General features: G+C 37.7%; 1 protein-coding gene across 1 annotated transcript; it reads right to left on the bottom strand.

The window, feature by feature from the left end:
* Positions 1-642: 642 nt before the first annotated feature.
* On the bottom strand, positions 643-14,769 carry LOC127428180 (dual specificity protein phosphatase 7-like). Its single transcript, XM_051676349.1, has 3 exons — positions 14,043-14,769; positions 11,733-12,161; positions 643-3,388 (listed from the first exon to the last, which is right to left on the bottom strand). The coding sequence occupies exons 1-3, from the start codon at positions 14,428-14,430 to the stop codon at positions 3,081-3,083; spliced, it is 1,125 nt and encodes a 374-aa protein (XP_051532309.1). The 5' UTR covers positions 14,431-14,769; the 3' UTR covers positions 643-3,080.
* Positions 14,770-16,569: the final 1,800 nt, after the last annotated feature.

The raw sequence follows: 16,569 nt of genomic DNA, 5'->3' as shown, positions 1-16,569 counted from the left end.
TAGTTTAAGCAATCGGATGTAGTGCCATCACATGCTTCAGAAACCATCTGTATCTGAAATTAACCGCAAGGCAACAGGAAACCAAGCCTCAGTGTGGGTGTGGGGAAGAAGTCTCACCTCATGTAAGACTCATGTTGAAGAAAAACAACCCCCGAAGCAGTTCTCCTACAAAAATCCTGAGCCATACGCAAAACGAAAAATAAAACTGGTATCAGATCAGCGTTCAAGGAAGAAACATCGTAATCATGACCGCTGCATTTAGGCTTCATTTACACTGCAAGGCTTAGTGCACAGATTTGATGGGCTTGACCTACTGTAAATATATTTTATTTATTTTTTTGTCCTGCCTGTTTACATTCACAAAAGACAAACCTACAGTGACATTAAATTTTTACCTCACCAAAACACGCATTTGAACGTTTACATGCAGTTACATTATTACCGCTAGGTGCGAGTGCTCAGTCTGATTCAGTCTGCTCTTGATACTACCAATAATGTAGAAAGACAGGTTTCGTTATTTTATTTTAGTATCAGCTTGGTACTGAAGTAGTGGTATTTTGGATTTGTTGAACTTAAAATTGGACACACAGTTGTGATTAAAAATAACTGGAAAAAACTAAATAATACCCGAACCAGCCACAATAACCAAAAAAATAATTCAATATTTATTTGCAGTACAAACAAGTCTTGTATTGGTTTTCATATACTATACAATACATAGGGACAATTGTATATCCTTCATAATCCAGAAAATTTAACTGCCCAGTTACCAAGTCCAGTATTATACACATATATAGATTGAATCTTTTAAAAAATGTATACAGCACATATAAAACAGCTCTTTGACATTTGAAGCTGTAACACGATGCCGACGCATTGTCAAATAAAAATCCCTGAAAAATTCCTCAGTGAGGTAAGATATACATTTCCTTATTCTTTCAGCTTCATCCTCATAATATCCATCTTTCATTCTTACACTTATTATCGCATCACCATCTCTTACTGTTATGTAGCTACAAGAAATATCCACAGAAAAACTTGTTCCTGTGTTCTGGCAATATAAAAACAGAGAAAAATTTGAAGAGTTCTCTTTTCCATTGTTACAGATACAAACATTCCTCCACAAGAAGCAGCTTGAACAGATTTACATTAAAAAATAAAATACAATTAAAAAACTCTGAAATGAAGTACATTTCAAACCTAGGGTGTAAGAGTTGGGTGTAAGAGACATTGACCTCTAATAAGTTGTTTCAAGCATGAGAAATAGACATCCACAATGATATATTAAGGAGATGATGGTTGCATATCTGCACAAATACATATTAAGATACACTGAAAGGCCACAGGAGTAGACGTATAGCACATTATGAAATTCTGTGGGCTAAATTAAATCAGATGAAAAGTGAGTGTATAGATTGATCAAAATGCCACACATCCTAATGAATTCACCAAGTACATACAATGTAATGCCAAGCCCTGTACTTTGGACACCCCAGGTGAAAAGCCACCACAGTTTCAAAGCAAATGAAGATATACTGTATTTCTAGTATAAAAAGTCAGAGGAATCAAAAACCCGAGGTCATTATCTAGAAAATACTGCAAATGGTGGTTGAGTATATTGCAGGGTAACAAATACAACCTTGACTGACCCGTTAAAGACCATTAGTCGTCCATTATTACTACATATTGATTACTTTAAAAATGAACAAAGTTTTTTTTTATTTATTTTTTTATACAATGATTTCTAAAGTGAGATACAAACAGTATTGAACAGTCAGAGTAGGAAAGAATTAAAAAGGTTATTTAAGGCCAGCTTAAAGCAACCCTGTTAACTCAAGCATTTGTCCACTCAGGCCCAAACGTTCGTTTCTGTGGTCAGAAAACGCCATTGTTGCACACTGCTTGCTGCCCTAGGAGCAGCAATAGTAGTTAAAAAAACGATTCTCAACATTCAATGCTCATCTAACTGACAACGTTCCACAACTCGAGAGGAACACATGCCCAAATACATATAGAGAATATATATACTCTTATTTAGAAATTAATACAATATATTCATACTGTAATCAGAATTACCAAGGCCAAAAGGTGAATGAACACTAACAAACACTTTCAAAAACGATGTTGGGACTCGTAGCTAGGACAGAAACGTCAATCTGTCATTTGCAGTTAAGGAACAATGAGCTTTAAGTAAGTGCGTCATCCCTCGCCAGCGCAGCCCGACTGCCCCATGCAGCTGCATGGCCTCGTCGCAGCCTAGAACTGGCCTCTGAAAGTCTCTTTATGTGTATTGGAGTACCGGTTTTAAGTGCCAAGAAGTGAAAGGCTTCACCACTGTGCAAAACGCATTAGGTCATTGCAAATGTAAAAAAAAAAAAAAGAGGTTCCTATGTAAGGGGGAGGGGGGGCACAATGTTTGTTTTTGTTGGTGACGACACAGAATTCGGTTCTGTCACCAACATACCATAACTTCTTTGGACAACGTTTCTATGCATGTACAGATTTGTTGCGAACTTTGAGAAGAAATATACAAAGATACAGAAACAGACAGACTGCATGTATTGAATGTATTGTGCACCTCTTAGATGGTGTTTTTGTCTTTGTTTTGAGAAAAAAAGGAAATAAATCCAACCCTACATTCCGCAGAATGAGATTCCCTCAGATTAAAACAACAAAAAATCCTAGTACAATGGCACCACTCAAGACAAGGTTAAGGGCATTGTTGCGACAAGACCGCAACTTGAAGAACAGCAGTCCTGCTTCCTTCTCTTTGCATGAAGCACTGTGCAAAAGTCCATCGTTTCTTTTCTTTTATCAAACAGAGACCGAAAAAAGAACAGTCTGTTCCATAAAGGCAAGAAATGCTGCATTAAAATCCACCAGAATAGCTGCAGGGCCTTCAAAGTGTACGCCTTCGAGACCAGTACCCTTCTGAAAACCGATCCCATGTGCTTACCCACCCTCCATCCCACCCTTCGCCACTGCTGCTGGCCTGGTCCTCCAGGTCAAAAACTTCCCTGGAGATGGGAGATAAACATTCAAGGGGGTGGCTGCTCCAACCCAGCTTCCTTTGCTGGCCTTCATGTGGACTCCAGCGTATCCAGCTGGAACATGTTGTGATTGGTTGGTGTGGTGAAGAAGAGCTGGTCGGTGGGCGAGCGGTTGTCGCAGGGGCTGTTGAGCCCTAGTGTCCTTTCGAAGTCTAAAAGTTGCCCCATGAAGTTGAAGTTGGGTGAGATGTTGGACTTCTTGCGCTTGACGAAGTCGTAGGCATCGTTGAGTGACAAGTTGAGCTTCTGCATCAGGTATGCCACTGTGACAGTGACTGAACGACTGATGCCTGCTAGGCAGTGCACCAAGATGCCACACTTTTTGGAACGAGCTTCATCTAGGGAACAGAAGAACACATTAATAAGCCTTGTATGTCAACCTACATTTTAAAACTATATAATAAATAAACTGTGTAAATAAAAACTAAAAAGGCAGTAGATCGTTAGCATTACAAACTTGATGTCGACAAGTGAGTGTGTCAGTTTTTCTTTCTATTTTAGACGTGATGCCCTAAAGAGGGGTTATTTAGAGTTGCAACTTTTATGAGAGTTTTGGTGTGCTTCGCTTTACACCACATCCTAACGAGCCTGATGCGACAAAATTCCAGTGACAAACAATTTGTCTGTCCAAACTGAACGTGAAACTACTGTGCAATAACAATTGCTTGATGTTTTATCGCATCGCGTCTGGTTAGGTTAGGTCACAGTGTTCGAGTGCTAGTAATTGTTGGACTGTTAGCACCTAAAACCTTCTCAGAGAGATTGCATCTCTATTCATACCTTTTCAAGCACTGCAGATAGAGCCAAATCTTTTGTATCAAACCTTTAACCTTCAACAATAATTTCAAGACAATTACTGTTGGACTCCAAAGATTTTTAATTGTTGGACTATGTATTGCCTACATGCAGAAGGACGTTTTTGGCTACTGCATTCTTTCTCAGCACCATCAATGTTGCCCTTTTACGGTGGCAACAAGTTAGAAATAGTTAAAAAATGTGAAAATGTGTCTTGAAATCTGAGAAACATCCAGCTGTTTCTGAACCCAAGAATGCATCCTATAATATCTGCAAGTGTCTGTTGGACTTGACCCTAATCCAGCATGGCTTCCTTTATTCATGCATCGCTTTCTTAAGAACAACTAGCAGACTAGTCAATCTGATGGCAACCAGTTGATTAAAAAAATTTGCCTAGTACTTTGGCCCATTGCTACTCAATAAAGAGCAAAATATAAAGCTTTATTCTTCAAGCTTTCACTCTGAAATAACTAATCATCACACATCAAGGCTTTAGAAAAACACTCTTTTAATACAGTAGTTTAATGTCCTTTTATGAGTGCAAACTGCATTACAAGTCTTTCTAATAATTCAATGAGTTTAAACAAAGCTCTTAAAAGAGAACCACTACAGAATGCTCAAAGATTCCGTTCCAGTCAATGGCTCATTGAATCCACAGGCAGTTTAACAATAGATAATAACACTGCTCACAGCAATCTCTGTGTACTATTACAAAAAATAAAGATATAACATCTGAGAAATTCCCTCTTTAAAATTTGAAACTCTGTCTGATCCATAAAGGTGCAAAAGATTATAGCTATACATTATTTACGGCCAAAGTGCATCTGTTTTTGTGGGCCATGACGTACTACAGATCCATTAGTGCCAGGCAAGGCAAAGTAAAGTGGCTATTTCCTCTTCTCCTCTGGTGATGGATGGCAACAACACTTTCAGTCCAGCTGAACTCTGGAACAATGAGGTCACTTCCCCCAGAATCACTAACTTTAACAGTGAGGCTCTTATAATCTTTGTACACATCAAAAGTGATGTTCTTAAGCTTCATTAAACCATACATTTATTTTTTAAAAAGACTACTTTCAGAATATAAAACGAGAACAATGCCACTGACCTCTTTACACTATACATTTTTTAATCTAAACAGAAGTTCTCTCTCTTACTAAGGCCACTTAAAGGGATAGGTCCCCCAGAAATGAAAATTCTCTCATCATTTACTCACCCTCATGATATCCCAGGTGTGTATGACTTTATTTCTTCACCAGAACACATTTGAAGAAAAATAGAAATATCTCTCTGCTCAGTAGGTCCTTAAAATGCAAGTGGATGGTGATTAGACTTTTAAAGCTCTAATAAAAATTAAAAATTAAAAAAAAGATAGTCAGCATAAACGTTGTTAATACAACTCCAGCGGTTAATGTCTTCTAAAGCGATTCGATTGCTTTTGGTTAAAAAAAAAGATCAATATTTAAGTACTTTTTTAACTCTAAATCGTCACTTCCGGTCAGCAGCGGTATGAGCGTGTGACAAAATCACGTTGGCACGTGAGACTCATGAGAACTGAGGCACGTGCCACACACATGGAAGTGCAGCACTGTTTACAAATGAGTAAACAAGCTGGTTTAGATCTGTATTTATCCGTTTCTTTTCTCACAATGGTGCGTTTGTGTGTTTATCCTGGATGTCTCTCATGAGAGACCACGTGATCTCCACCCTCTCATGAAGCTTACCGGAAGCGCTGGATTATAGTTAAAAAGTACTTAAATATTTATCTTTTTTTTGCACCAAAAGTGATCGTATCGCTTTAGAAAACATTAATTTAACCGCTGGAGTCATATGGATGACTTTATGCTGACTATCTGTGATTTTTGGAGCTTTAAAAGTCGGATCACCATCCACTTGTATTTTAAAGGACCTACTGAGTGGAGATATTTTTCTATTTTTCTTTAAATGTGTCCTGGTGAAGAAAGAAATTCATACACACCTGGGATATCATGTGAATAAATGATGAGATAATTTTCATATTTGGGTGAACTCTCTCTTTAATGCCCCATAGCTCTTTTTTAAGTAATGGTACAATTTGCATGAATGGTACTTTTAAGCAGTAAAAGTGAAATTGTTCTCAGACTGAAAAACAACGTCCAGTTACATAACAGGATGTTGTGATAGAGTTTGGTGTGCACCACTTTTAACAACACGCCCACATAAAGTTTTCATTACTGGGTGAAATATTCCTAAAAACCATTCGGTTACATTGTTAACTAACAAGATTTTTCATTTGCTAGATCTTTCTTTACAGACTCAATGAAACAAACAAACAGAATAATGTTTTTCTTAAAGGGATAGGTCACCCAAAAAAAATAAAAAATAAATAAATAAAGTTCTCTCGTCATTTACTCACCCTCATTATATCTCAGGTCTGTATGAAAGATATACACTAGGATCGAATAAAGCTAAGAATGAACACCTCAAACCAGAACAACAGGTTTCAGTCATAAGCACGTGGATCTAAGATAACACACAGTCCCAGACTTCATTGCTAGCTACAAACATCACCTCAAAATGCAGAAGGGGACGATTTAAATTTTAAATACTATTGGTCTCTCTCAACCACTAAAGCTGTACATTAGGGCTGGGCGATAGGATGATGTAATCAGATATCGATGATGTCTTACAAAGATCACGATGCCGATTGAGAACAGACGATGATCGGCAATATCAGGAAATGGCAAAACCATGGGTCTGGGAAGTCGCCAAATATATTAAACAGTGGCCAGGGTGTGAAACTAGCACCCGCCAAATGCGACGAGGCTGAATCCTGATCGCAAGTTCCTCGTCCAAATGTATTTCATGCACGGGTAATTTTGCTCATCTACCCCCAAACAGGCGGGTGACCTGTAGGACGCCTCAGAGTGACACATGACAAGAAATGATGTTAGACAAAGACGTGCGCTTGAAGAAACACACTTTATTATATTTTTAAGAACAGACAAAAGAGAAGCCATCAATGCTTGTGTCTGATTCGCTGTTTGTTCAGAGGCGTGCATCACGAGCTGGAACAGGTCTCGTGTCTCGAGTAACAAGCGCATGTAAAGAGTTATCACTCTTTTTTGTTTCATTCATCTGAAAACTGTTTGCAATAATAATGTCATCTATGAAAATGCTGCAAATTATCTCCGATCATTGCGGGAGGTGCTGTGAGTTTAATTTGCTTTATATCCTCATGGTTGGAATGCATTGAGGATTCCTACATGATGCAAATGGAGCTGTTGGCGATGGTAAATGTTTGGATTTGGGGAGCTGGTTAAATACGATTTTTTGATCACTTTGTTGTTTTATTGCTTTTTTCGTTTAAAGTGCAATTTGAATTTAGAAATGTCTTTTGTTTTTCGTGTTTCAATAAATGAATTACATTTTTAGAGCAAAATCAATAAAGCAAAAAACAAATAAAATATCATCGACCCTTGGCAGGGGGGGGGTTGACGATGTAATTGGATATTGCAATATTTTTTAAAGGCAATTATTGCTAAAATATTTTTTACATATCCAAGTATACCGCTGCCACCCGCCTGCAAATTGGATGCAACCACTCCAACAAATTTCGAAAGCTTGTTTCCATTTGCTCTTCAGTTACAAACAGCTGCCCACACATACAATTATAACTTAGAGTCCAATGCAGGGTGAAGTCTACCCCCTACTGATATGACCTTTCTAGCCATCGTAATGCTGCTCAACAGTGGCACTTTGAGGAAAATAGTAGACCGAATACTCTCAAGCTCTATTCTCAAACTGTGATTTGACAGTGATGGTTCCTTCAAGCTATGATCATCAAATAAACTCACTAATAAAGTTGAAAACAGTACTGCCTTGATTTTAAATAAGGCTGTACAATTAATCAAGTTACATACAGTTGCAATCAAAATGATTCACCCCCCCCCCCCCCAAGACAGTAAGGATTTACAAAGGTAAGCTTTTCTGATGACACAGAATTTTTTGACTTTACATCTATATCAGTTGAGTGACACATTCAAAGTCATAGTGTGAATATATAACCTAATATTTCTAAATAGCAGGATTTTTTTTAAATACAGCCATGTCATAATTATTCAACCGCTATTGCATGTAGCTGTTTCTTAAATATGTAAGGCTACACAAGTAATTGTTTTAAAACAAAATTCATCAATCTGCTATGGCACTTAAGTTTTAAAATTTAAGTTTAGCGTTGTAAGCAAAAATGTATTTCTATGCAAAAAATGCAATTAAAAATAAGCTGTTAAAAAAAGCTAATAGAGGAGATTACTTCATTACACAAGAAAGGTCATGGCTAAAAGTACATTTCCAAGGCACTTCAATTCCAGTAGACAAAGTTGTCAGCACCATTCATACATGTTTTAAATATGGTACAACAGCAACCTTCTTGGGGTGCGGAAGAAAGCAAAACTTCACCAAGGGAAATGTTGACTCCAGTTGGCTGAATATTCAAGAATTAATTAGGAAAGACCTGTGGAGTCCTGGAAGGAGGTTTTATAGATGTATGACACTAAACTGAAAATGAGTTTTAGATCCATGGGTCAGCAGTACATCTGGAGTAAGATGACAAGGTGATGACAAGAACGACACCATCCCCACAGTCAGGCATGGAGGTGGGTCAGTCCTGTTATGGGTGTGTTTTGCGTCTGCAGGAAACAGCTATGCTGAATATGTGACTGACACCATGGATTCTTTCAGGTATCAGGCCATTTTGCCATGAAAAATGTGATGCCTTCAGTGTGTAAACTGAAGCTCGGTGATCACTGGACTTTCCAGCAAGACAATAACACCAAGGATACATCCAAGTTGTCCAAAATCTGGTTCAGGGATAGATCGTGGAATGCCCTTAAATGGCCCTTTCAGTCCATCATTAAAATCCCATTGCAAACCTTTGTTGGGATTTCAAGGAAGCAGTGGCAGCACAGAAACCAAAGAATGTCAATGAGCTGGAAGCTTTTGCTCATGAGAAATGTGTAAAAATTCTAATAGAGAGGTGTCCGAAGCCTGAGAACAGTTACCTGAAACATTTATTTGCTGTTATTAAGGATAAAGGATGCTCCACAAATGATTGACTTTGGGGATTGAATATTTTTGACATGACATTTGTGAAGAGAATTAGTTATTTTTTATTTAAAAATTTGGGTAATCTGAACTCTTTGTTCTCAAAATCACTCAAATGTGTATTAAAATCTTACTTTGACTGTTTACTGAGGTTTTAGTTGATGTGTTTTAATTCACATCACCAGAATGTATTGCTGGTCAGGGGGGGTTGAATAATTTTGATTGCAACTGCAGATAGATACTTTACTTGAATCCATGTGTGAAATACCAGTATGCAGAAGGTACTGTATACAGTATAATACAATACAATTATTATACAATAGGACTATATTATAATGGAAGGTATTCATTGTAAAATAAAGGCATGAATTTAAATTGAAATTAAAACTGCGCTTTGGCCTAGTCCAACTATTAAACCTCAAAACACAGCAATTTAATTTGGGTCAACTGAAAGAGGTCTGAGTTTGTTTGTTTTATAGAGGACTTTGAACATGGCCAGGCCCATAATTTTTACTTGTGCCTGCCCAACCAGACAGCAAAACCACCAAGCAGAACCCACCCTCCCTCATGGTCAGATGATAAAGTTAAATTATGGGCTACAACCAAATTAAAGTAATGTTCTGTGTAATGCAAATATAACCTTTGACAGGATGTTTTTAGGAAATGGCTTTAGAATGTGTACACCAAGGTCTCCCACAAAAAGCAAATGTGGTAAAAAAACAAACAAACAAAAAAAAAATTAAAAAAAAATGACATACCCCACTCAAAAAATAACAAATAAAATAAAAAATACAAATAAAATAGGAAGCAAAACCATTACATCCTCTTAATTGAATTTTCCAACTATTCATTTTAATTTACAAGCATATGACAGGCTAAAGAATTCATTTCATATGAAAGACCCTTTGACTATTTTTCAGATTAAAATCAAAACAATGAGGTGAATTCAATCAGCAAAATAATTCATAGTTTTGTTTATGTGTGTGCATGCGGACAGATATATTCTTTGCATACATGGCTCTCGATTCACACTCACATGGTTTAGTTCACCATTAACAATGCAGCTCTTTGATCTATGGCCTAGATTGATTACTTCTGTACAACTTACTAAATAAATTTAAGATACTTCCTCCGCTTCACTACTCTGGTAATTTTGTGCCCATTTTTTTTTTTTTTTTACCTTGAGAAAACCTTTTCTTGACCTCACGATGTTCATTTGGTTGAGTAATCATCTAAGAGTCATATCTGACAGACACTAGATTTAATATGTCGTTTTTATTCAAACCACAGGTGCACATCAAAGGTTTCAGATTTACTCAGTGCCAGATTGTTTAAAAAATTCCACATTCAACCAAAATAATAATAATAATGTCATTAAAGAAAATGAAACCACACACTGTTCTGAGCTTTTAGTGTGGTTACTCCTCAGGTTTGGAGTATGGTGGAATTCTGAAGTATTGTTGGTGGTTGAATGGGGCAGCTCCATAACCATAATTCATGTATACAAATATACACTGGCGGTCAAAAGTTTGGAATAATGTACAGATTTTGCAGTTTCAGAAGGAAATTGGTACTTTAATTCTCCAAAGTGGCATTCAACTGAACACGAAGTATAGTCAGGACATTACTGATGTAAAAAAACAGCACCATCACTATTTGAAAAGTCATTTTTGATCAAATCTAGATTTCAAGCAGCAATCACTCCAACACCTTATCCTTGAGTAATCATGCTAAATTGCTAATTTGGTACTAGAAAATCACTTGCCATTAAATCAAACACAGCTGAAAGCTATTTGGTTAGTTAAATGAAGCTTAACATTGTCTTTGTTTTTAAGTTGCCACAGTATGCAATAGACCGGCATGTCTTGAGGTCAATATTAGGACAAAAATGGCAAAAAAGAAACCGCTTTCTCTAGAAACTCATCAGTCAATGCTTGAAATTGCCAAAAATCTGAAGATTTCATACAAAGGTGTACACTACAGTCTTCAAAGACAAAGGACAACTGGCTCTAACAAGGACAGAAAGAGATGTGGAAGGCCAGATGTACAACTAAACAAGAGGATAAGTACATCAGAGTCTCTAGTTTGAGAAATAGATGCCTCACATGTCCTCAGCTGACAGCTTCATTGAATTCTACACGCTCAACATCAGTTTAATGAACAACAGTAAAGAAGCGAAGGCCTTATGGGAAGAATAACAAAGAAAAGGCCACTTTTGAAACAGAAAAACCAAAAGAAAAGGTTAGAGTGGGCAAAGAAACAGACATTGGACAACAGATAATTGGAAAAGATTGTTATGGATCTGAACCCCATTGAGCTTTTTTGGGATCAGTTAGACTGTGAGGTGCGTGAGAAGTGCCCGACAAGACAGCCACATCTATGGCAAGTGCTACAGGAAGTGTGGGGTGAAATGCCACCTGAGTATCTGGACAAACTGACAGCTAGAATGCCAAGGATCTGCAAAGCTGTCATTGCTGCACGTGGAGATTTTTTGATGGGAACACTTTGAAGTAGTTTAAGAAGTTCTGAAAAAACATTTCAAACTGTAATAGTAATTTTTCACATTATTAATGTCCTGACTATACATTGTGATCAGTTGAATGCCACTTTGGTGAATAAAAGTACCAATTTCTTTCCATAAGAGCAAAATCTGTACATTATTCCAAACTTTTGGCCGCCAGTGTATATAGGTTATGTCCAGTCATCATATACACACAATGAAAATAAAGTTAACAAATAAATATACCATCTGACAGGCAGATCAGGGTTACATTTTGAAATTCCAAGAGATCGGCCACTTACCAATGAAAGAAATGGCTTCCGGAAAAAACTGAGAAAGGTTTTGGCTCCAGTGATCAGAAATGGGAATTTGCTTGTACTTGAATTCCCCATCGTGTTCAAACATGTTAGGCAAGTTGGGAGTTACGTTTAGGATGTACTTGATGTTGTACTTGCCCAGAATGTCCAAGTTGGTGGAGTCTTTGGCACAGCCCAGGTAAAGATAGGGTAAAATTTGGACCGGGAACGCTGGTTGGTTACTTGGTAAGGGGCTGCCCTCTGACTCCGTGGCACTGCCCGGTTCCCGGTCTGATTCACCATCAGAACAATCTGAACTGATTCGTAGTCCCCCAAGTCCCAGAACGGATGAGGGCGGAGAGCTGCTTGGACAGGAGCAGTCCAAGTTAGTCTCGCAGTGCTCTGGGTATTCAGTTTGAAACTTGTTAAATCCCCCTAGAACAACCCAAATAACAAATGGTTATTCTTAGTCAATAAAAAAAATAAAAAGGCTAATTTCACTAACATTAATAATATTAATGAACATTATTACATTAAGTCTTAACATATCTTTGTTTATATGCTACTGTACATTCAAATAAAAATGTCAAATCTATATATATACACATTCATATTTGTACATAGATTACTGATCTTAAAGGAATAGTTCACACAAAAATGAAATTCTCATCATTTAATCACCCTCATGCCATCCCAGATGTGCATGACTTTCTACTGCAGAACACAAAGATTTTTAGAAAAATATCTCAGCTACAATGCAAGTGAATGGTGACAAAAACTTTGAAGCTCCAAAAAAAAGCACAAAGGCTGAATAAAAGTAATCCATAAAACCCCAGTGTCTTGTGAAGTGATTCAAACAGTTCTGGGTGAGAACAGATCAAAATATAACTCCTTTTTCACTAGAAATCTAGACATCAGCAGTCTCCTTGGCGATCATGATTTCAAACTCGATAACACTTCCTAGCGCCATCTAGTGCTCTGTGCATGCATCTAGCACTCAAGCACTAGGAAGTATAATTGGGCTTGAAATCATGATCATGCCTAAATACTGCGATGGCAAGATGTACAGAGAAAAGGGTGTTACATTTTGGTCTATTTTCACCCAATATCTATTGGATCGCTTCAGAAGATGTGGATTAAACCACTGGAGCCATATGGATTACTTTTATGCTGGCTTTATGTTCTTTTTGGACCTTCAAAGATTTGAACCATTCACTTGCATTGTATGGAGCTACAGAGCTCCGTTTTCTTCATCAGAAGAACGAAAGTCATACACATCTGGAATGGCGTGAGGCTGATGAGAATTTCCATTTGTGGGTGAACTATCCCTTTAATTACATATTAGCCTGAATAATGTCTTATTCATTAAAATTATTATAATTTTTTTTTTTTTTTTGCCAAAAAGTATAGCTGTTCTGAGTTTTACTGTAATGGTACTTAAATGCAGGTCAAGCCATACAGCTGTATGGCGTTTCATGAACTATCATGAGTGCAACTCTATTTTGTGAATGGTGGCGATACTGAGAATTACACAACCACACACCATTTCAAAGCTAAATGACAAACAAATAGCATACGCTTTTATTTGCATTAAATATAGTATATAATCTGAATGTTTAGCGAAAAGAGTTCAGTTTCCTCGTAATTCATTCATTTTCGACGTTCATTCATGAATTGCTCGCTATCTTTCTGAAAGACAACATGGCGGAGCCATTTTAGGAAATTAATTGAAAACATCTTTGTTTCCAATACTCTCTTCCTAAAAGTTTGAGGTAGAAAACAAGAGTGCACAAAATGAAAGAAAACCGTAAATATCCGCGATTCAGGGGGAATTCATCATGTCGTACATTAAGCCTGACAGATTAAAAAACGCCAAATATTTTAACGTAGGACGGACATATGAAGTTTACGGCTGTTGGGCTGAGAGCGAGTTATTCGTGAAACAGTTACTAATTCGTACTCTAATTTATGTCACTGTTTCACTTCAGCGATTGTACACTTAACAGCGTTACATTTAAAACCTAAACACGTTTTTTTTTTGTTTTTTTGTTTGACAGAAATATACGAGCAATTTTCAAAGTGATAAAATGTAAAATCCGTTTGAATAATGAAAAATAATAATAATAATAATAATAATAAATGTTTTCACAAAAACGCAGCTCTTTGCCGGAAGGTTAACAGTTTTGAATGGCAAATTTGAAGAGGATATGTGGTTTTGAGCGCATGTTCAAAGTGTTATTTCCTTTAACGGTGCTGTTTTTTATTCCGTATTTATGTCCATATCCTGTATGATCCTGTATGTACGGAAACTTTTACCTTCCAAATAAAACGCTTTACATCCATCATCCCGCAGTTTCTGCATGAGGAGTCCGAGCACAGAGCCCGCGGCTCCGCTCTCCTGCCAGTCCGTGGTCGCCTCGTCATACAGCACCACCGTATCCGTTTTACAGCGCTTCACAAACTTCTCCTTGTCCTCGTTATTGGTAATAATGGATCGGATTGGCAAATTGCCCTTTTTTAACCTCCGGAGCATAAGTCCCGGGATAGCCAAGTTGATGGCGGACTCGATGTGCGAGGACTCGAAGAGTTCGTGCGACCTGCAGTCGAGCAGCAGCAGCGAGCCCCCGCCGGACTCAAGTTCGTCCTGCAGCCATTCTGCGCTTTTGCTCGACATCATCACGCCGCTCCAGAGAGTATTTTTCATGGGGGAGATAGGGCGAGGCTATTGGGTGCTATAAAATAAAATAGGGAAGAAAATCAGGCGATGAAAAGTTCCCCCGTAGGCATATCCACACGCGTGGAGTGGTGCAGGTCTTCTCCTGCTTCAGTCCGATGGCGTTGTGATTGAGTGTGCGGTCACCAACACATCGCGGGTTTCCACCTCTCGTCTGCGGAAACAGGAGAACACGGACTCGGCAGTCTGGCGCGTATCTGTCAAATGATGGCAAACGACATTGAATGTTTTTGCGGATGAATCGGGCAGATCATGATCGCTGTGTGTCTGCTCGCCTGTTTGTCATTTTCGGATGGCTGTTTGACAGGCTGTAATAAAACAATTACGTCACATGAGTGGGAGGAGTCTGCCATGAAAGATTTAAAGACGCAGTGCGTCTAACTTTCCCTCTTAAAAATATAAAATTATCTGTATCAGTAGAGATGATGTTTGCATTTTTTTTTCTTGATTTTACTGGGACTGTCTATGCTGTCTATAGCATTATTATTATTATTATTATTATTATTATTATTATTATTATTATTATATGTTTTTGCTAATTCGTTTGGTGTCGCATCGATTAAATTTCAAATGTAAACATCCCCTTTTGTAGTTTTAAAGGAATACTCCGGGTTCGATACAATTTAAGCGCAATCAACATTTGTGCCATAATACTGACGCAAAAACTGAATGGCATATTTTTGACACAAACATTTATTTGGACTTGTCCCTCCTTTTATTTAAAGGGATAGTTCACCCAAAAATGAAAATTCTCTCATGATATACTCAACCTCATGATATCCCAAGTGTGTATGACTTTCTTTATTCACCAGGGTACGGTTGCACCAGCTGTGCGTAAGTTCTCACGTAAGATAGGACATAAAGTTCACACTAAGGGCTTAGTAACTACTAGTTATTTGTAACTAAGTCAGTGCTTAATTTGGTTGCATCACCTGTTCTTAAGGCAAGACTAGTAGGTCGTAAGCTCTCCGTATAGTAATGCGTAGTCGCATAATATGACGTTTATCTGTATTGATCCAATAAGCAGCCTTCAAATTTGTACACAGAAGTGTTAAAAAGCCGTGAATTTCAGTTTGATCTTGTTATGGTTGATGTTCAAACGTCGTTTGCTCACGTAACTGTGAGTTGTAATAAATTATATCCCCATTAAAATATGATACGTAATAAAATTAGATTTGATAAATAGTATATTTGCCCTATGTAAATAACAATATTATAGGAACTGTATTTAAAATAAATGAGCGGTAATAAATAAATACTAATACAAAAGGCTGGAAAAACAGACATTTATTCATTTTAATATCCTATATTTATTTTGAATATGTTGAAACTTGACACCAGGTGACACACCCTGAAAACTGCACTTAGATCGGTTTCATGCAGAAGAGCCGCTTAAAAGTACGTTTTTTTCTCTCTCTCTCTCTCGTAAATGTCAACATCATACTGTATGTCGAAAGGATTGATGCCTGTCACGCAAAACATGAGCTCATTGATGTGTTAAAATATCAGTCGGAGTCGGAGGCTTCCGTAAATATTTAGTTTATACGTAGGGTTACGTCCTACCTAAGTTTAATGGTGCAACTCTCAAATATTTAGTAGTGCGTAAATTGTGACTTAGTGCCCATTTACGCCACAACTAAGCTAAGTTTGAACTTATGCACAGCTGGTGCAACCGGCCCCTGGACACATTTGAAGAAAATTAGTCCAGCTGTTAAATGAATGTCTTCTAAAGTGACATGATCGCTTTTGGTGCAGAAAAGATCAATATGTAAGTAATTTTTTAACTCTAAATCATTGCTTCCTGTCTGCAGCGGTATGCGTGTTTGACGTTATCACGTTGGCACGTGGGACACGCAAGAACTGAGGCATGTGTGACACACATGGAAGAGCAGCGCTGTTTACAAGTGAGTAGGAGGAACGATGTACAGATGTTTCGCTGGTGTTGGTTTAGATTTGTATTTATCTGTTTCTTTACTCACAATGGTGCGTTTGTGTGCTTATCCTGGATGTCTCAACCAAGAGGAGAACGTGAGATTACGTCCGTAACATGGCAACTCGAATACGTCACATGAGAGCAGTGTTTCCCACAGGATTTTGTGAGACTGTGAT

This window comes from Myxocyprinus asiaticus, chromosome 37 (assembly GCF_019703515.2).
Source record: "Myxocyprinus asiaticus isolate MX2 ecotype Aquarium Trade chromosome 37, UBuf_Myxa_2, whole genome shotgun sequence".
Lineage (NCBI taxonomy): Eukaryota > Metazoa > Chordata > Actinopteri > Cypriniformes > Catostomidae > Myxocyprinus > Myxocyprinus asiaticus.
This window is presented reverse-complemented; position numbering and strand designations above follow the sequence as displayed.